The 21166-nt window shown below is 40.2% G+C and overlaps 1 protein-coding gene across 3 annotated transcripts in view; it reads left to right on the forward strand.

Moving 5' to 3' along the window:
- The window catches only part of veph1 (ventricular zone expressed PH domain-containing 1), a 70994-nt gene that overhangs the window by 20991 nt on the left and 28837 nt on the right, over positions 1 to 21166 (forward strand). The window contains exons 4-8 of one of the 3 annotated variants that reach the window (XM_084558665.1): positions 8206 to 8369; positions 9896 to 10105; positions 17209 to 17429; positions 19111 to 19338; positions 19921 to 20297. In XM_084558665.1, the coding sequence (XP_084414791.1) occupies positions 8206 to 8369; positions 9896 to 10105; positions 17209 to 17429; positions 19111 to 19338; positions 19921 to 20297 (1200 nt within the window). Of the gene's footprint in view, positions 1 to 8205; positions 8445 to 9895; positions 10106 to 17208; positions 17610 to 19110; positions 19339 to 19920; positions 20298 to 21166 lie in introns of those variants that run through there. The other 2 variants (XM_084558666.1, XM_084558667.1) reach the window with 2 other exon arrangements.

Raw genomic sequence — 21166 nt, forward strand, 5'->3', positions numbered from 1 at the left:
ACACACACAGACGCTTCTTGATTTATAGATAGATGGCGGACTACATACTAGTTTTCCTGCCGGAGAAGATATTGAGCCTATTAGGGTTACCAGGGCAAAATATCATTTCTCCTTGAGTTTGGTTTCTTCTAAAGCCGATTTGTAAACAGTGCTCAAGATTTGTGTGCATGCTCCGCCTCTTCCTCTCCGTTTTTGGTGAATTTCTGAAAGTGGCTGTTTTTGATGCCATGGCAACCGGAGTAGTGGAAATATTAGAGCGGAGAAAACCTATTTTACCGATATATTTTACATTTCTTATCCAAACAACGTCAAACTTAGCAGTGCACATCTTCGTGCCCGTAGCGAGACACCTGCCCAGTTTCAAATCAATCGGGCCAACGGTTCGCGAGATATGCGTGCCACAGACAGACGGACAGACACACAGACGCTTCTTGATTTATAGATAGATATGTTGATACAAGTGACTTATCAAGTGACTTGCGATTCCTATTATTCCCTGTGATCCTACCACCATCCACAAACAGAGCCCACATTCCAACATTAACTTTAATAATTACAATATCAAAACCAAAACAGAAATGAAAGTTGAGCTGGAATAATTTTTACCCCTAAAGCTAGGTATTACACTGACGCCAGCCCAAGCTCTCACTTCTAGTTGTCTTCGATCCATACTAATATCACAAAATAATTTTATTAAAAACTTTTTGTAACCTTATTACATAGTTGTTACCCACACTTGTACAATCAAACACACGGGGATGTTTTTGAGGAAATGAAGAAATGATTGAAAATTCCTCTAAATTTCCATCCTTGTGAAAGCATGTGGTTCTCCTAAGTATAGCAATGTGAGAGCAGGCCCTGGCCCGCTAGTGAGGCGATGAGTAATGCATCGTTGGAGGTAGCCTGAATGTCGTAATCAGATATAACTGCAGCTCCTGCGAGTCACAGAGAGAAAAAGAAAGAGTTACTAGAAGGGGGGAGGAAGCAGAGAAGACAAACTTCCCTGATTTTTGCCCCATGCAGAGATTATGTATGTGTGTGGGAGGTAAGTTTGAATGCAACCCAGGCACAAGGGGTTTCTAAATGGGTTTATTGTTCTCCTGCTTCACTTTGTCAACCAAATAATTTCATTATTTGCCAGCCTTATATATGTGTGTGTGCATCCATACGATGTGTGATCTTCCTATATTGTTGTGTTTATGTGTGTGGGTGCTTGTTAGTGCATTTTCAATGGGATGGAAATAATGACTTCCCTGTGGAACTTTAGGATATGCCTACTCTCATCCTGCTCCCCTTTCCGTCTCCCTTTCATTGTGTCTGTTTTCCCTCGCTCAAATATCTACTGAAACAAACACTTGTTCACTTGTTATCTCGGTGAAACAGCCTTTTCATTCAGACAGCCACGCTCAGAGACAGTGGGAGATGTGTGGGAAAAAGAAAAAGAAGAAATAACTGCTCCAGTTTTCTCTCTGTTGCCAGTTGATAAAACTAAATATTTGCGCATTGCATTTATTAAAGATTTTTAATAAGAAGTGTGCGGAATTTAACACTATGATTTCAATGATTTCATTCCAGCACACCTGTCTGCCAGCTGTGCAGTTTTCTTTTCTGCTGCCGTCTGGTAGGTCCTCCTCAAATAAACGAACCCTCTAATGCACAAGAGTTGATGTGTTTTATATTTCCATCAGCAGCAGTGATGTATTTGGCATTCATACTAAGAAAGTGATTAGCCTATTCAGCAGAAAAAGAAAAGAGCATTACCACTACCAAGAAATCATATTTTTATATTTCTATAAGATGAATAGAATTATCCAGGAGTAATAAATGCGGTGATATGACAGAAATACCTCAGCCATGACATTAAAAATCAGCAACTGGAAGTTTTGTTTTTGCCAAGTTAAAGTGCTTGCTGCAGGGCCCGAAGGGAGTGCATTTTTATTGGTAAAAAGTGAAAAGAGTGTACAAGAGTGTGGTAATATACAATAGTAGAAAAACAAACAATGAACCTACAGTCTAACGATAAGAAAATACACAAAAAAAACAAACAAACAGAAAGTGCACATCTGAGTATAAAAAAAAATTAGCAAAAGAAATGTTTATGGCTAAAATAAATCAGTAAAAATATACATTAAAAAGTAACAATACCTTCTTGAGGTTGCTGATTAAGTAGGGTTAAGTAGCATGTTGGAGAATTACAGTGAGACATAAATTACAAAGATCACTGATAAAGCTGAAGGGGGAAAAGAATTAAAAAGAGCTTGTCAGAGTAAATATTTTGACGGTTAGACATGAGAAGCCACATCATAGAGCATAGTCGCTACATCAAAACGTGGTCCCCCAAAGTCTAGATGCCGAAGGCGGCGGAGCAGTTAGGCTGACAGAGACTTAAATTGAGACCGCCTGACTGCAATGAATTTGGACTGATTGACCATGGACTGATGCAATGTGGTCAAACAGATGGTTGGCCAATAAAACTGAGAAGGAAGTGGTTTTGACTGTGTGGGAGGGAGGACGTGTGGGATGGAGGACGTGAGGAAAGGCTTCAGAGCAAATGGCGTACACAGTTTGTATTGTACAAGGCTGCAATGCCACATGTACTTTCAATGGGCATGTGAGCATCAGTCAGAACTGGATCACAGAGAAATGGAAGAAGGTAGGCCGTCGGAGGCATTGGGTTGCTTTGAGCAATGTTCTGGGAGATGTGGGGTCTTGCCATTCATGTGGATGTTACTCTGACATGTATCACCTGCCTAAGCGTTGTTGCAGACCATGTACACCCTTTAATAGCAACAGTTGTCCTTGAAAGTTGTGGCCTTCAATGCCTTGCCACACAGCAGAAATGGTTCAGAAATGGTTTGACGAAAACATCGACGAGTTCAAGGTTTTGACTTGACCTCCAAAATCCCTAGATCTCATTCCATTCCAGCATCTATGGGATGTGCTGGAGAAACAAGTCTGATCCATCAAGGCCCCACCTTGAGAGGACTTGCAGGACTTAAAGGATCTGCTACTAATGTCTTGGTGTTAGGTACTACAGCAGGGTAGTCTAGAGTAGTCTAGTGGAGTCTGCTAGAGGTCTAATGGTCCATGCCTTGATGGGTCAAGTATGCAGGACCTACACTGCATAAGGCAGAACTTGAGCACAAAGCATCGGAGGAAGGTGCCATAATGTTATATCTGATTGGTGTATGTTAGCCTCGTATTTGAATTAAGAATTGCTCTTCTGCCACAATGGTCAGCATGTTCATGTTTACCCACTTGTCTTCGCTGGTAACAATAAACAATTTCTTAGAAAGACAGTGTAAACACGCTGTGCAAGTGTGTCTGTGTGGTTAGTCCACAATTTTAACAGTTGTAAAAACGTGGAACAGAGTGAAAGAAAGTGCAGGAACGTGTCCCATAACTCAAGAAACTGAGACAAGTAGAGTAAATCTGATGAAAGCATGGATTGTGATCTGTTATTGATACCATATTGAAGTGTGTAGCTCAAACTGCGACACAGATGCTAGTCCTGGGATTTTGGTGTCATAAATATCAATCAAGCACTCTTCTGTCTCCCAAGGACACGTTTTTACCATCTCTGCCACAGTTTGACAAATTAGATGTAACTCAAAGTGGCAGAACTGAACTGGGAATAGAAACATTTTGTTGGTGAAGAAATACAGAATTCCCACCAGTCTCATCTGAGTCCACAAAACGGTCACGGAATTTAATCACTTTATTCAAATTATTCTTTTGTGCCAGACCCTCTTGCAGAAAAGTTTTATTTTAATCCAAAACATGATCTTTTCCTAGAACTGAAAGCTAGACAAAAGATCAGTACAAAAAGAAAGGTGTGATGGCTGGAGTTAGGGCAAAGGGTAGGCCTAGGGCTTATGTACATGGGCACAAATTATTTTGATGGAATTCCATAACTGTTTCATGAATTGCTATGAGGCTGGGCTGGTTATTTAATAAAAGTCTGCATGCCTTACCATGGAGAGGTAAAATATGAGGCAGACAGATGTTATGTGCATAAAGAAAAATAAAGAGAAGAGAAAGAAAAGGTACATGTGTCTGCGGGGTGTAAGTGTTTCCATATTTTACCATATAGCTGCCACCTGAGGTAGGAATTGAGGCAGCTTTTACATATCACACATGTTCATCTGACAGACCAGTAAATAAATCATTTCAGTGTGTGTGTACATTATGCAACTTTACACTTTGTTTGCTTCACTTGAAACTTTGTCTTCTTAAGTACTTTTAGAGCATCAGTTCCGAAAAATGCTCATGTTTTTTTAACGCAGTGACAAATTACCCTCACTGAATTTTTGTATGACTCACTGACATAGCTGCACACCAAGGGGTTGTGTGATATCAAGCACGCAGATGCGCTGAATACATCTCCAGCTGCATCTAGTTAAGTGCTGAGTCAGTGAAATGAATTGCTGAGTTATATGTCTGTTTGGGACTCATCTGAAAGCTTCACTGATGAGTCTTATGGTTTATAATGATGATACAGGATAAAGTTAAAATAAGTCAGAATGGTAATGAGTTGCTGTCATCCACACAGGGAGATGTGATCGATTTGATCTATATATAGAGCCGTATACATCTGCTCTGCTGTTACAATGCGCATGTAGGATTTCCATATAAAGTATTTTTATGCATAAAACATTTTGACTCGTGTCCAAATAATGGAAAACCTCTGCAAGTATTTCTTTGGACTCTGGAAACGGGAACCCTTCCAGGGATCTGGGCAGTCACGTTTCATACAGACCTGAATATTTTAAATTGTTTTTACTGCATTGCGGGAGGGGATTTGTTCATGCAACACAGGGTTTCAAAGATATAGGCTTTCTGGGAGAGGTTTGTCTCCTGTCTCTTATGTTTTGACTTTTGACAGTTTTCATCCACCTGAGGTTATACGAGCTGCATGATATACGGCTTTTTACAGTACATGCATACATGGAATGAGAGTTGGAAGCTGCAGAAAACACGTTTAAGTCGTAAAGCTCTCCAGAATCGTCCCACTGGATATCATTTGTGCAGATCTCTGCAGTTTTGTCCTGTACAGTAACCAGACTTGCAGAAGAGGTCAGTCTTTAGAAGTAGTTTTCTTTCTTTGTTGTATTTTTTGGATAAGAACATAATGTTTTTGTAAGCTGTAACATATGATTAATTTATAAGTGAATTGCTTGTAGCTTCACAAATCTGCAACTAAATTTCAGGCACAGTTCACAAACGTGACCTCTGTTCTGTCAGGGGACAAAAATGCTTTAAAAGGTCGGTTTAACATGTAAATACGAGTAAAATGAAATCTTTAATTCAGAAAGTTTTGATTCACTGGTCTCTTGGCTGCTTGCTATGCTTTAAGCATATAGTTTTCACTGAAAGACATTTTTCCCATGACTCAGACTGCTTTAATGTTTTCTTGGGATTTTTCACAGGTATTTTAATAAAGTAACAACAAAGGAGGAATTTTACTGTAAGAAGGCCGGCAGCTGCATTAAAGTGCCTCTGTAGAATGGGTTAATTTTTAGGTATTCTAATGTGACATTTGGAAAAGCTGCACTCTAAAAAAAGCCATCGTCCTCTCTTCATCCTAGAAAAATGTCACCTTTGTTTGTTAAAAGAATCAAAGGTCATGACAGGATATTTTACCGAGATTTGTAAGTCATGATGACTTGTTGGGTGGATCAGTGTTGGTTGGAATGAAGGTATGAAGGTCAGACACACCCACACACATACGTAAAGTTGCAGAATAGGGCTCTCTGGCCGGAGCCTCACTAATTGCTGAATATTTAGTGTATCTTCATTAGAGTTCATTAAGTCCAGCCACACTGGATCTCACGCATGCTGTTGGTGTATAGATATACACCACACACAAGCCTGATCCACAGAGGCCCCTCCCCTCAACTCATAGGGGCTCAAAGGCCCCCACTAACAACATTCTGTTGCCAGACACCACAGGACACCCTCAGAAGGCCCATGTCCATTCACTGATGAGTCTCAACTGTTTTGGAGGCACAAGGGAGACCTACACAATATTAGGAAGGTGGTCATAATGTTATGGTTGATCAGTGTATTTGTGTGAGTGTATAGTATAAGGGGTAGGTGTACTCAAACAGGTGAGCTCAATAAATCTTTCTCAGTCTGTTTCTGTGCAGACTCTCGTCTCCTCCAGCCTTTTAACATTCCTCTGAACAGACCTGTAAACCCTACAACGTCGGCTTTATGGTTATTACCAGCTCTCTCTTTCTGTACATGAACTGTATATGTCTGCTTTTATGGTGATTTTTGTTGAAAGCATATGGTGTGTGCGTGTGTGTATTTCATGTAGTTTAGTGTAAGCTACTACGGCGGCAGTCACCATCTTCTAAACATTATGTTTTATCCTCTGTCTTCTCACACAGCAGTGCAGAACAGTCAGTCCTTTCTGCTGATCAGTCATGTGTTACAACATTAAATCTGCACTGCATTTTATCAAATATGGCAAAACTGCACCAAATAAGGTTAAAATGTTTAAATCAGCATGATTTATTTGATTCGAGTGTATAGGAGACATACAATTTTAAATGAGAGTTTGCACAAGATAAATAGATTTATATTGTTTTCACACTTTTCAAAAAAAATTAAAAGTGCTTATTACCAGACACTGGCAGATAAAGTTGTATGGTATCCTTACAACAGTGAAAATGATGGTTATATCTAGGGATTATCTGACTCAGGCAAGCTTATAAATAGAAAATAAACAAGGACCAAGAACTGACCCCTGGGGAACACCATGTGAGAGAAGAGTTTCCAATTTATGGATTTTTATGTGTATACTACAACACTACGCTGAGCTTGTGTTTTTGAAGTTGCGCTCAGTTTCAATCCAGACTTTTAATTCAACATTTTTTCCCAGAATAACAACATTGTATCAGACTTACCAGTGAAGGATGCTCTGCAAACATTTGAATGAGTGTCGGCCAATGGGAGCAAATGAAACAACTAACTAACCCTCAAGGAAACATCGTCCACTATTTTGATCAGTGTTTCCACCATGTTCATCGCAGGCTTGCAGTGTCAGGTGATCTCAGATGTAGTGCTGATGTCATTGACAGTATTTTCAAATAGAGAGCCATGACGGCAAGGAGAGTTTGCAATCCATAACATAATTTTGTAATCAGCTTGTTTCACTCATGTAACATTTGAGACGGGAAACATACAAGAGAGTTACCAGGCACACACATTTCTGATGCCACAGCTCCAAAAATCACCCAGCTTCTGCCAGAAGAGGTTAATGGGTGTTTAAAGCAGCACAAGAACAAAACGGGGTAAAGTTAGCCTGCTTCTGTAAATCTAAACTTCAGGCTTTTGCTCATTAAACTACTTGGAAATAAGGGTTGAACAAGCTTTGCATAGATTGATTTTATTACCTTTGGCCAAAGTCAGGCAAGATGTTTCTCCTTGTTTTAAGTGTTTATGCTAAGCTAAGCTAACCACTTCCGTACCATTTGAAAACAACAGTCATTGTTCAGTGATGTGAATCACTTAAAGATGTTCATATGTCAGTCAGAGAGCTGTTGGGTAATGCTGTGGGGTATGTTGGGGTGCGTGCTGATTTGCAAATGCCTTTATATCCAGTCATGCATGAGCCCTGACCTTTACTTTTTACACGCGTCAGCATCAGTGAAGCAATGTCTACAGCAATTGGAGAAAGTTTTCTTCTTAAATATAGATGTTGTCTCAAGACTGGACATCTTGAGTGTAAAGAGAAATACAATGTTAAAGCTGCATGCATCTGAAAGGGAACGTTTAACACAACTCGCTTCTTATTTTTATAGTTTTGTCTATGTAGTGATTGGCTTATCAAAGTTAATTGTTGAGATGTGTGAATACAGAAATTGACCATCAGTAGTATCCAAGGTTGGCGAGAAATCAAATCCAAAAACTAAAAGTACTATTTAAGTCGTGCAGTGGATATTTTCTACAGCCTACAGCTTCATATCTACATAAAAACCTGTTATTAAAAGTAGCTACAGATGGGGTGAGAAACATTTTCCCACTGTCCAGTCACAAAGCCTGTTCTGGTTTTACAGCCATGTACTTGAATGAATATACTCTGCTTGTATATTGTTTGTTTGTGTTATCTATTTCCTAATTTTTATATGAACACGGTGATCACCAAGTCAAATGTTGCTTTATATTGAAAGCTTCTCTATATCTTTTTCTCCACAGGTAACCACATGCTGTTACGTGTACTCCCATCAGTCTACCCCAGACAACCGGACACCATCCACCATCACCTAGGCAACCTCACTGCAATGATGTCACAGCTGGAATCTCCGGAGCAACAACACCTTATCAGACTCATTCAAATGGTTGCTGAGCAACATCCACTTGTGAGTATTTGCGTTGCATTTATGTTCCGCGTTGACAGAAGTGGTGTTGTTTGTATTTCCATGTGTCCATCCTGTGTGTTATTGTAAATGCATTATTGCATGAACACTTTGAGGCAATTTCCTTAAATATGGCACAAATTGAGTACGCTTGGAATCAAGTGTAAACTGATTTAGATGGAATTTGGACAAAGGTCGAAGGTCACTGTAGCCAAAACACCTTTCTGGCCATAACTCAAAACTCCTACTCTAATTATCACAAAGCTTCACACAAATGTCGAAAAGGATAAAATCACATTATATCCAAAACGTCTGTTTCATTGTGGCGTTATAATCATCTTCAAAAACAATTTACATTTACAATGAGTCTGAATAGACATAGATGTAAGCTGCAACTTAAGGTATCTAAATGTGAGGCATTAATTCTTGTTTAATGTTGGCAGTAACAATTGTGGGTTAATAAATCTATTCACTTTAACATGTGTTATTTTCACATGTAACTTATGGGCTAACTTAAGCATCTTTCAGTTATCCCACTTAGGTCACTATCACCTAAGAAACCTTAATGTAAATTTAGACTATACTCTGGGTTTAAACTTTGCCAGCCTTGTAGTCACTATTTCAAGAAGTCACAGCTTAGTGACACATAAAACCAGCAGTTTTCCAGCTGTGTTGTATACTATTGTTTAAAATGATAATGAGGTACAGTAAATATAATATAAACCAACTGTTTGGTTTGTTTGGCAGTACACAACTATCTTTGGCCGCAGAGTCAAACTTAGTCATACCTTATACTCCTCAACTCGTCTATATCCTGTAAATAGTTCACATTGAAACGTTGAAAAATCCACTAGAACATAGAGAGAATTGAGCAATATGAGCCATGCATGTGGAGTACACATCTGATAGGAGGAATTCCCTTAATCCTGCCTATTTTGAAGCAAAGAACGTGACTGGGAAGTACCACATACCAGAAAACAGAGCACATGCTGGGTAAACTTCAATGATCTCACTCAGAGGAGTGATCACGCACGCACAAACACACACACACAGATGCTCCAAAATATTTCTGCTCTGATTGTAGCTGCATTGATGGCAGCAGTTACTGAATGTTCTGCATCTTAATATTCACTTACTGGAACTGATGCAATATTGAAAAGACTAAAAATGACAGTGATGTGGAACTTTTTCTACAGCTTGTCATCCTGTGACTCAGATACTGTTTGATATTAACATAATTATTCAGAGCAAGTGGCTCATAAAGTTGCGGCAAAAGGGCTGGCAACGGCAGACATTGTTCTTCCGGTCCAGTCTAGTGCAGTCCAGTGTGATCAGTTGAGATAATGGGGAGAAACTGTTCATTCACTCAGTTTGTCCAGACCCTCCCACACTAAAGCTTTTGTTGACTATTAGTCACTAATCTCTTCATCTCGTTCCAAGCTCACTCCTTCATTAAAGACATCAAGTGTCTGCTTTACTTTGCTTCCCACTCTCAGTGACTGTATTTTTCTTTCCTCTCGGCTGTGCAGATGTTGAGCCCTCAGGTGCCTACACTGATCACTTATCTAGGTGACCAGTCGCTGACTGAGGCTGTGTTGGGTGCGCTTGTGGACGTGTCACAGGCCAGCCCTTCCTCGTTGGTCACTTTTCTGCCAGCGCTGAGGATTGTGGGACAGCAGTGTCCGGCTTTCCTGGGCCACGTGGCCAAAATCCATGGAGCTGTGGGCATCATCAGCGAGGTAAAACAACACACAAAATGGCAGCAGTGACTTGCACTTATCATACAAAATTGTGACTTTAAGTAGCAAACAAAAAAGTCAGTAGAAAGATGTGAAAGAATGTCATTACTTTGTAGGCCTATGTGGGGAATATAAAGGGACTATGACTCAGCAGGTAGGTTGTGTTTTATGTTTTCCAAGTCACTTGGAGCAAGACGTTCAACCCCATATTGAAGCAGGTCATGTCCTTACATGGTAGCTCACTGCCATCACTGGCTATGTTTGCGTGGACACTAGCGCTATGCTAAATAATTGTTATAATACCCCATTCAGAGCAAAAACAAACCACAGCAATCAGAACAGACTGGACCTATAAGAAAGAATTTTCATTCTAATTGAGAGGGATGGTGTAAACCTTTAACAAATCAGTTTAATAGGAAAATATTAGTGCCTAATAGCCATGTAAACCCCTGATCTGACCATTTCTCTCTGGTACATTCTCTGTACGCATGCTTGACCCAAATGGGGTAAACATCAGGCGATGCTAGTTTTAAAGTACAAGGACAGAAACATGATGGCAGCAAAACGATGAGTTATTCCGACAAGGTATCTGTGGGCAGTGCCATTGAAAATATGGATCTATCTTGGTGATCCTTTTCTTTTGAGTAAGTTCATTGTTGGCAATAAAGTTGGATGAAAAACTTCTTCTCCTTCTGCGGGCTTGACCATGGTAGCCCACTGGTCCAGATCATTCACTTGGATGGGTTAAATCCATGTGTGTACATATATGCATGGAAAATAAAGCTGCTTTGATTCAGATTCAACTATCTGCAGTGTGCAGAACCACTGCATTTTCTACAAATCAAATTCTGATTGATGCTGGGGCATGCAAATTGATATATCAATTTATTTAGCGCCCCATGTAAACAGTTATGTTGGAACCCTAAGCCCACTAAGAATGACTTCTGTTGGGTTGAAGATATATTGTCCTTGGAACCATTGCCACTGTGTCCTCATATGAATGGAACGATGGGCAAAACTGTATAGCCCCTTGTATCAAAGCCCTTCAGAAATGCGACATTCAAGCAAATGAAATCCACCAAGAATGTAAAGACACATGACAAACAATTACAAAAAATTATACTCTTGACCATCGGAGCTGTCAGCTAAAAGCCAATTGACCAGTTGTCAGTGCACTGGCCATTTACAGCAAACAAAAACACATTTACATTGTATAGGAATATTGCTCTGGATGTTGGCCAGGCAGTTGGTGCCCATGCACAGACACACAAACTGAAACAGGCAGGGGTGATTATTTTAATGAGTAGGGAAGAATGGGCTGCACATTCACATGCACATGACTTGTTCTCTGTTGTCCTGCCAAGTATAAAACACAGACTCTCACACCAGGCAGAACAGCAAATCCGGAGGTCCTGACCGCTCTCTAACACCTACATCAATGAAAGCGTCTGTCCTAAACAAACACATGCCCTCACCACTGAGAGCTCAGAAATTGCAGTCCTGGTGGGGCAAAGTTTATTTGAAAGAGCAGTAAAGCAGCAGTGTTTAAAGACGTAGCTTAATGATAGAAATATAACACATTTAGGTGAACATTAACCCCAGGAAAGGTGTCTTATTCTATGTGATGAAAAAGAAAAATCATCTGTATTTGAGGGGAAAATGGATCCTTCAGGAAAGGAACAATGTTAGATGTGCTGCATATGTGTAACAAATGTCTTTTCCTTTAGTATGCACAGTTATTTAAATCTGTATTCAATTGTACCTGCACCAAGGATACTACCAATAAAAAGTGACAATCCCTGTCCGTTTTTTGACAATCTAAAATACCAAAATTAGTCTTGGAGGAGATTAAATCTGTTCCATGTGTCTCTTGGTTGCCCCTACAGACTTGGCTGCTTATTTGCTGCTAATAGCGCTTCTCTTGAAGTAAAAAGTGTTGTTTCAGCTCTTAGGTGACTGTGATTGGAGCCCTCTGCTAAAAACACTTGGACTGGTCATTACAGGTTAATTAAGCTGGGAAATGCAGCAAACTGCAAGGTGACATTGCTGCTGACTGATGGGCTGGATTGGAGGCTGTGACGTAGTTGGGAGTGTTTCAGATTCACACATAAAGTGACAGACCAGTCAGTAACTCTTTAAAAAAGAGAATGATTTTTAGCGATATTGACAACCATTTTATGGATTACTATGAAAATGTTTCATAGTATGCAGATGATGTATTCCTACTCATTTTGGTTATTGTGATTTTTCTGTCACAAGTTTACATCAGCCTAGAAATATATTAGTTTCCATTAAACTTTGTTTAGACGTCGTTTGTTTGCCATAACTTTGGGATCCATTAACTTTAGCACAAACATAAACTTGCCCCCATGAAACTGCTAGCATGAAAGTGCTATTGTTTTTTGCATATTCAATTAAATTCAATTTTATCTATATAGATACAAATTGTCTTCATTTGTTTCTTGTGAAAACAGAGCTGAAGAGACTGACCCCTTCTGAGTGGACTGTGTCCATGGCCAGAGCAGTTACCACCCGTACACATTTGGGTGGACAGCCAAAACCAGCAGTGCAGCTGGTGAAGGAGGGGAGGGAGGAACGTGGAAGTTTGAGAGAGCGTTTTATTGGACAGAAAAATTAGCGTACGCCCCTGGGTGCTGAGATGAATCATCAACATTTTAAAATCAATGTCCACAAAATGGCAAATACTATTAACAACATCTACAAACTACGTTATGTCACCTCAAGGTTAGATATTGGTGTATAGGTGACGTATAGAATAAAGAAAGCACTTAAACGTCAGATTTAACTTCGAAGGGGCTAAACTACAGTTTGTAAAATTAGCATAGTAGCATTGTCATTGTGAGCATATATTGGATGCTCAGCCTCCCTAGCATGGCCGATGTCTTGTTTATCTGAGAGGTATAAATCTGAAATGTGTTCAGATAGTTGTGTTGATGATGATATTTGCTGCAAATCATGCCTGCAATGGATACTTGAAGTCAGGACAAGCATAAGTGTAAAGCTTTGTGACACAGTGGTGTCCAGGCAGCACTGTAATGAAACATATGCAGTCACAGCGTAATGTGTTTGTACAGAGGGATGAAAATGACTGCAAGACAAGTGAGGGCTGCCACTTTCTCTTTTCCACTGGGTGCATTTAAAGGCCATTCAACAATAATTGCGGGAAATTAGTAAAACGTGAAAATACATCACGACTGTCTCTACATGAGGCGCTCCCCCTTCACACATGCACAGACGCAGGCACATACACATAGACAGAGAGACAGACAGGCACGCACATAGAAATCATGAGATGGAAACCATAATAAAGTTTACTATTACTCTAAGGCAATGTTTCCTCTCAAAGCTCCTTTCCTCCTCAATCTTCTTGTCAAGAAAACGTGCAAACCCAGCATCAGCGCACACACACGAACACACACACACTCAGACACACTGTTTGTCGGTCCTCAATGTCCTGTCTTTCTTCACACTGGAGCCATTTGGAAAATAATCCACGTTTTCTGGGAAATGCCCCTGCTGAGGCCTCCTGGTGATGGCAGTGGAGAGTGCCTCCTGTGGGTTCGTGTTTGTGCCCTAGACGCACATACACGTCAACACACACACTTTTGCCCTGGGATGCATTTGTTCTTGATTGCACAATAGTTTCTCTGGCTTTCTTTAACTCCTGCTGGGAGCCAGTCTATATAGTGTTTCTGGATTCATTGCTTGTTAGATCAGAATATGTAATCAGTGAAAGAAACCTCTGTAGACAGTAGACTGCTGTTCCATCCAACAGCTCTGTAGTAAATACACCCTCTGAGAGTGATAAATCATTATGATTTGTTCTTGAGATCATTTCAGAGAGGTGTTGATTCAGTCCTACAGTCATTTTTGACACTGTAGTAATTGGTGGTTGGCACTGGTTTATGGCGTATTTTAACATCCATCTCATATTTATTTCATTTAGCAGTTGTTTGGGGTCACAACATATCCTAGACCATAAAACAGTTGGAAAAGAAAGGAGATTTGTTGCATTCAATTAGTTTATGGACAAAAAAAGTATTTTTTTGAAAAAACAGTTTATAAATAAACCCTTTAAACATGGAGACTACATTTAGTTTAAATAAAAGTGTTTACATGCCTCAAAACACGAAAATATAACTTTTTTTATTCCCAGAGTGGTTGATCTTTTTATTTTATCCTGTTCTTGTTTTCATTACCTTTTTCAATCCATCATAGTGAAACTCTTTCTGCATTTAATCCATCCATGTGCACACACTTGACTTGTCGACTAAGGAGTGGTTTGGGCGTTGCTGAGGGGGCTCAGACCAGCGACCTTTTGGTCCTGAATCTGCTCCTCTAACCACTAATCTATAGAGGCACTGCCCCCTGTCTCTTATGGAAAACAGACAACCGCATAAATAATCTTTTCAAATACTTGCTTGAACAATTTTTGTTTTAAGGTTGCCACCATTGAGGCGTTCAACAATCTGTAACTCTTTTACCTCCAACAAAAAAGTGACCTCCAGTCAGATACAACTGTGCCGATGGCATAATGTCAAAAGTTTACACCACCGCGCCTATCTGATTAACAATTCCTTCTGATCAGGCCAGTCTGTTCTGATTAAGGTGGTTACATGAGGTATTTCTATTCTCATTTGGATTTTTTTCTGAATATTTACTGGAATGCTAGAGTCCATGTAAATACAGTGACTGATAAGTATGTATAAATTATTATAGGACAGTCTGGGGTTAGCAAATATTGTATAATATAGAGGTATTTTGTTATTTTTATTTCCATTCGCTAGTCTTGGTGCTACTCGATATTTGCCATGAAATAATAAATACACTGGTATCAGATTTTTAAGAAGCAAATCTGATATATATTTTCTTTTTTGTACCGGGGTAATAATTTCTTCTGAAATACGGGTTGGTTGAAATCCCTCACAGCTGCTGTGAAATTTAAATAAGATTTAACATGTAAATGATCTCTCCCACGATATACATCTGACTGTCACAAATCATTATTGCTCTCTGTAACAGAAAACACACACTCATGCACAAATACTGTACAAGCAGCGGAGATTTGCCAGACTGCAGCTCCAGAGGAAGCAGAGAGATCAGTGTCCTGATGAACAATCAGGAGAAGCTAAGCGACCAAGCAAACAAAGGAAGGAAAAAATGGGTAGGCAGTAGAGGAAGGATTTGGCTCCTCACTGGACCGATGCAATGTTTTCTTTCTTTCTGTTTTTTTTTAGAGTCTGAAACACTTAATATTTAAAGTTTTTTTTAACACACCGACAGATGTGCTGCAGCCAGAGACAACTGGCTCCCATTGTTGTTACAATTATGATAGTGAGTAATGCACATGAATCAGCCATGGTGTGTCTTTCTCTTGTGTTTGTGCAAGATACAAACTATTGATTTGTCTCCAGATCTGTTTCAGGAATATCGGTTCCCCTGCTGTAATTCTTGGAGAGGGTAAAAACTGCTGATTAAAAAGTGTAAACAGTTCTTTTTTAAGATCTTCCTCATATCGTCCTTTTTGGCAGCGTTTCAGTTGAGTTGTTAGTTAAACTGGTCAAATCAAGGCCAAATGCTTTTTCCAAATAATTGAACACAATACAATATGAATTATCTGACGATTAAAGAGAGCTTTGCGTGACCCCGCAGGCTTTTAATACTGTAAAATGTCCTGATCGTCATCCAAGGAGAGGGAGTGAACTGTAAATGATGGGAGTTCTGTATGTGCTTCAATATTTGGAAGTATTGTTGTAAGTCCTTACAAAATAAAAACATCTTGACAAGATAAGCCTGATTTGTGGTGCAGAAATAGCACGTGGCCTCGTAAAGTCAGCAACATAAACTCCCCTGATTGATTTTCGCGCTGAACCTCAGAAGCCCCTAAACACCTGCTTGGCATGTCATGACACTAGCAGTATTTCTACATTTTCTGGTAGTTTTAGGAGCTGCATATGAATTAAGTATCCTACAGAGAGTGCTTGTGAAGCATGTCTGAGCCATGCCGTGACTGCATTCTTCTCTCCTCTTTACTAGGTGTGTTTGAGAGCGGTAAGGCTCATTGATCTACATGGGGGGGAAAGCTGGCCTGGGTGGTCCGATCCAACAGATGAGCTACAGTAGCTCAAATTGCTGAAAAAGTTCATGCTGGTTCTTTCAGAACCAGTCAGGTTGTCAATGATGACCCCTGTCCACAGCGGAAAGTGTGGACAGGGGTGCGTGAGCATTAGAACAGGACCACGGAGCAATGGAAGAAGGTGGCCTGGTCTGGTGAATCATATTTTACATCACGTGCCCTGCCACAAAACAAAAATGGTTGAGGAATGGTTTGAGTAGCACACCGACTTGGAGGTGTTGACTTAAGTTCCAAGTTCCCCAGATGTCAATTCAATTGAGCATCTGTGGGATGTGCTGGATAAACAAGTCTGATCTATGGAGGCCCCATCTCGCAACTTACAGGACTTAAAGGATCTGCTGCTCACATCTTGGTACTAGATATCACACCTCCAGTGGTCTTGTGGAGTCCATGCCTCGATTGATCAGGGTTGATTTTGCAGCATAAGAGTGGTAGGCAGGTGATTATGTAATGATTAATCAGTGTAAGTTGTATATATAACTTTCTTTTGGGTTTCCAAGTATGACTAACATACTGTAGGTTATGCACCTTGTTAAGAATGATTCAGTGGTTGCTGTGAGAAGAGAATATGCGAAAATATGCAGTGAATATGCTCTGCATTTGGTGTGTACAAAAAGCAGACAGGGAATTATATGCCAAGCGCATGTGTTTGTAGTTATTTTTGTTTGTCATAATTTAGAAACAAAAAACACCAAACCCCACAAACAGCCTGGAAGTGCAAAACTAATGTGTATCGAGTTAAATTAAATTCACTGTTTCTTCACCAAAACACATGTAGTGAAACGTTCTTTTCAAAACTTCCCACGACTTAAAACAGGTCCTGTTTTCAATGCGTTTAGAAGCCCACAGCATTAGAACATAACCATTAAAGTGTATTTTTTGATATGATAACTTCCTGGCCGTCTTATTCTCCGTTAATTGTCCTTTTGTTGTCTCCCTTCTCCAGACTCACGCTCACAGCTCATTGGTCTTCCTTGTCTCCCTACTGGGCAGCATGGAGCACAGCTTTCACCACACACTGCTGCTGGAGATCAGAGCTCTGACTGACCGCTACCCATCTTTACTGGGGGGCTGTGGTAAAGACATCTACAGGATGAGCAACTCATTCACTGCCATAGCCAGACTGCTGGGAAGACGACTGGAGGAGAAAACAACCACACACTGCAGGTTGGGAAAGACAGGGCAATAGGTGGGAAATAGTCTGGTGTAGCTAGACTTAGTTCTTATCAGAATGTGAGTCTGGTAACACTCCATTGGGATTTAATTATGGAGCGTGTTTCAACCAGTACAGAGAAAAAAATCCCTCTGTACACATTCTCTGCAAATGCCTTGATCGCTAAGACCTGTTTATCCTTTAAATTTTTTTGCTGTTAATACGTATGAACAAAAACTGTAATTAACCCCTTAGTGGGCCCAACATAAATGGATATGGAAATGAGGGATTGAGCTCAGATAAAACTGCTGCATAGCCTCTATCTAGTCTCATCTGTTGACTCTCTAGCCAACTAGAGAGTCATTATCAGTGTTATTAAATGTTGTTGTGGTAGTTTATGTTTTTATTGGGGTTTGTATGAGCTTTGGTGGTGCTTCAAGTAAGACATGTGGGTTCCGGTCTCTATAGACTAATACATCAGAAGTCAACTCAGACTGAGATGAAACCTGCATTACTGTGCCAATAGTATTTATAGAATTATTATGCATCTGTTACAACTTTGGCCCCTATTATGTTTTCAGGTTTTCCACCCAAAAGGGAAATTTCCACAAATCAGACACATACATCCACTCAGGGATGAACTGATTTAGTGGCCAAAGGCCACTGTGAACTCACAAAACACGTTGTTGGCCATAATTCAAGAATGCTCATCATGACAAAATTGTACACAAATGTTCAGCAGGAGTCCACCCTGTTCACTTCCTCTCCTTGGATGACAACCAGGACGGGGGCCTCCTGTTCCTTTGGTAGTCCATCACAACCTCAACGGCTTTGCCGATTTTGAGTTTCAGGTGTTTGTTGATGCACCATTTAACAAAGTCCTCTGTAAAAACAGTCTCCAAGTAAAGACACCCTGTTTCTCACTGTTAATTATTTACTTGATTCGTGCATGTCAGACTGGTGATAACTTCACTGAATCAGTCACAATTAATACCTTAACCACAAGCTGTATCCACAGATACGTCCATCCATACATTCACATACTTTGATTGTAAAACAAATACAGGTTTGTTTTTGCATTCTATTTTGTCCTCCAGTTGCTTCTTTTGTCTACTAAGTGCTATGTTTACAATAAATGCTTTGTAAAGCAGTATACATGCACAACATCACGTGCATGCCTTTGAGTGAGCATGCATGTGTACACGTTTGCAACTTAATGTGCATAATTTGACTCATCTGGCTGTAGTGTGGGAGTGACACGCACATCTCTGTTTTAAGTAAAACATTGTGTGCAGGACTGGAGGCTTACAAAAACTTTGCTTGGGGTCTTCTGGGAGAAAGATAGGAGGATTGAGAAAGTCAGGGTGGTTTATTAGTGAAAGAGCAGAGGGTGGAGACAGAAAAACAATAACAGGGCAGTTGGAAGTCCTCCTTCAGCAAACAAGTAGCATGTTTGAAGGGTATTATTGGAAAAAGTAGTAAGGATAGAAATAAAGGGAAGTGGGATGTGGTTTTGAGAGACTGAGATGGAGCCAGTCATCCTGAGAAAGTAAAACGAAATTACACAAAATTGGCATGAAAGAAAGGGAGGAAGAGAGTTAAGCTGCTGAATATCTCTCTTAATATGTCTGTCATGCATCATTTTACATACTCACCACCTGCAATTAAACCCTTTATTCTGTGTTTGTGTTTCAGGGTGGATGAGACTTGCCTGCCTTCCAGTGCATCTCCTCCAGGTGATGAAGGAGGAGGAGGAGGAGTGGCTTCGGAGCAGCGGCTGCAGGTGAAGATCCAAGCCTTTGAGGAGAAAATGGGGGAGGCTGGGGAAGAAGACGAGGCGGAGGAGGACTCTCCTGCCCCCCATCGACGCTACAGCCTGAGCCAAGCCGTCAGGGAAGAGAGACGCGAGATGAGATTCAACAGGTGTGTTAGTATGTAACAGTAACGCGATTCTGCTGAATATCTTCTCAAATCTGAGCGGAAAGTAACATTAACTTGTTATTAAGAACAGACTCATCCTGTCACTGTGAAGCCTGGTGGTTTATTTTATTTTATTATACTATTCAAAGTTAGAGACACAACTTAGAACCTCGATCTTATTACACAAATCTACGTTTTATGTTATAGTTTAGTGAGTTAGCCAACTTAATACAGCCTTTGTCTCTATAGAGCAATACGCTAAGAGAGGTTAAAGTACTGACTTTCACATTTAAATCAAGGGTATCCATGAAGAACCTTGTAGGAGCTGTAGCCATCCACCCATCATTTTGTCATACTGTATATGATATGTCATATTTCAAATGATTTTCAAATATACTTAATGGCAGACAGAAAAATCAAGATTCCAAAAGATCAGCGTCCATGCAAGGAGTTCTGTCTTAATTTAGTGGCATCCAAGCCGAAGACTAAAATCCCATTAAAACCTAGAAAACTGCAAACATTGATGGAGAAGAAGCAGAAAGAGAAAGAAATTTTTAATTGGTCGTGTTTCGTGGTCTGTCTTAGGTCAAAGAGCCTGGCGCTCCATGCTGTGCGTTCACGCTCCGTCAACTCGGACACCGGGGAGGACACCGAGGGAACGGAGCTAATTACAGACAACACCTTTTCAAATACTTTGCCTAATCAGCACTCAGAAAACCGGGAAGTGTCGTCTACTGAGGGGAAACCGACCGGTGATGGCCCCCTGCCCGTCACTGCTCCACTGGACAGAGAGGTCAAAGAGGCAGAGAAAGGTCAAAGCAGAGAAAAAGACGGAGAGAAGGTGGAGCAGGAGGAAGCTGACAGACTGTTCATCCATCTAAGAGACAACATGGAGACGATCAGAGAGTTCTGTAAAGACATGGTCCAGCAGATCCCCATACCAGAGCAGTGTGTGATAGAAGGTAAAGTAAACATGGGACCAATAGTAGAAATACTTATTGGTATTTAATATTCAATAACAGAACTACTGTACGTCCACATATATTTGGACACTGGACACACTGTTTTTTTGTTATTCCATTATTTATGAAAAACATATTGAGGTCACAGTTATAGAATATGGGCTTAAAGTGCAGACTGTCGGTGTGGGAATTATTAGTCTTCAACCCTTTATGGCAAGGAACCATATATGGTAACTTTATTAATCTTGAAAATTCTATAAAATTTTACAAAAGTAAAAAAGTCTTTTCCAAGTATTTCAATGAGTGCCCTATAAAGGGTTGTGATGTAGAGCCCACTTTCCAACTGGTGTGGATTATTCCTTCACTATTTCTTCATCAGTTAAGCAGGTTCTCCAAGTGTGACATTTGCATTTGGAAACTGATGCTGTAAACTCAAAATGTGTTTAAAGGAGCTCTCAAGGCAGGGGAGCATGCCATCCTCAGGCTGAAGAAACAAACAAACTCACCAGAGACATAGAAGGAACATTAGTGGAGGCCAAATCAGTACAAATCGTAAATTCAGAGAAAAAGTGCGCACTGCTGTTCGTCGAAGACAATCTCATCCAAATGAAGAACACTCTCCCGGAGGTAGGCATATCATCATCCAAATCTTCCAAGAAAAGACTAGTAGCTAATGCAGAGAGTCCATCAATTGATAAACCTCGTGACTTGAAAGTTGAGCTTAGACTTTCTCAAAGAAAATCTTTACAGTCACTTTTGGGCCTGTGAAAACTGGGGGCTGTGTATATACAGTAAATGGTTGTAATTTTAAAATCCTCCAATTTGCATTGGATTTTCCTCAAATTAAAGAAGATGGTCTGCACTCATAT

Source organism: Chelon labrosus, assembly GCF_963514085.1.
Source record: "Chelon labrosus genome assembly, chromosome: 13".
NCBI lineage: Eukaryota > Metazoa > Chordata > Actinopteri > Mugiliformes > Mugilidae > Chelon > Chelon labrosus.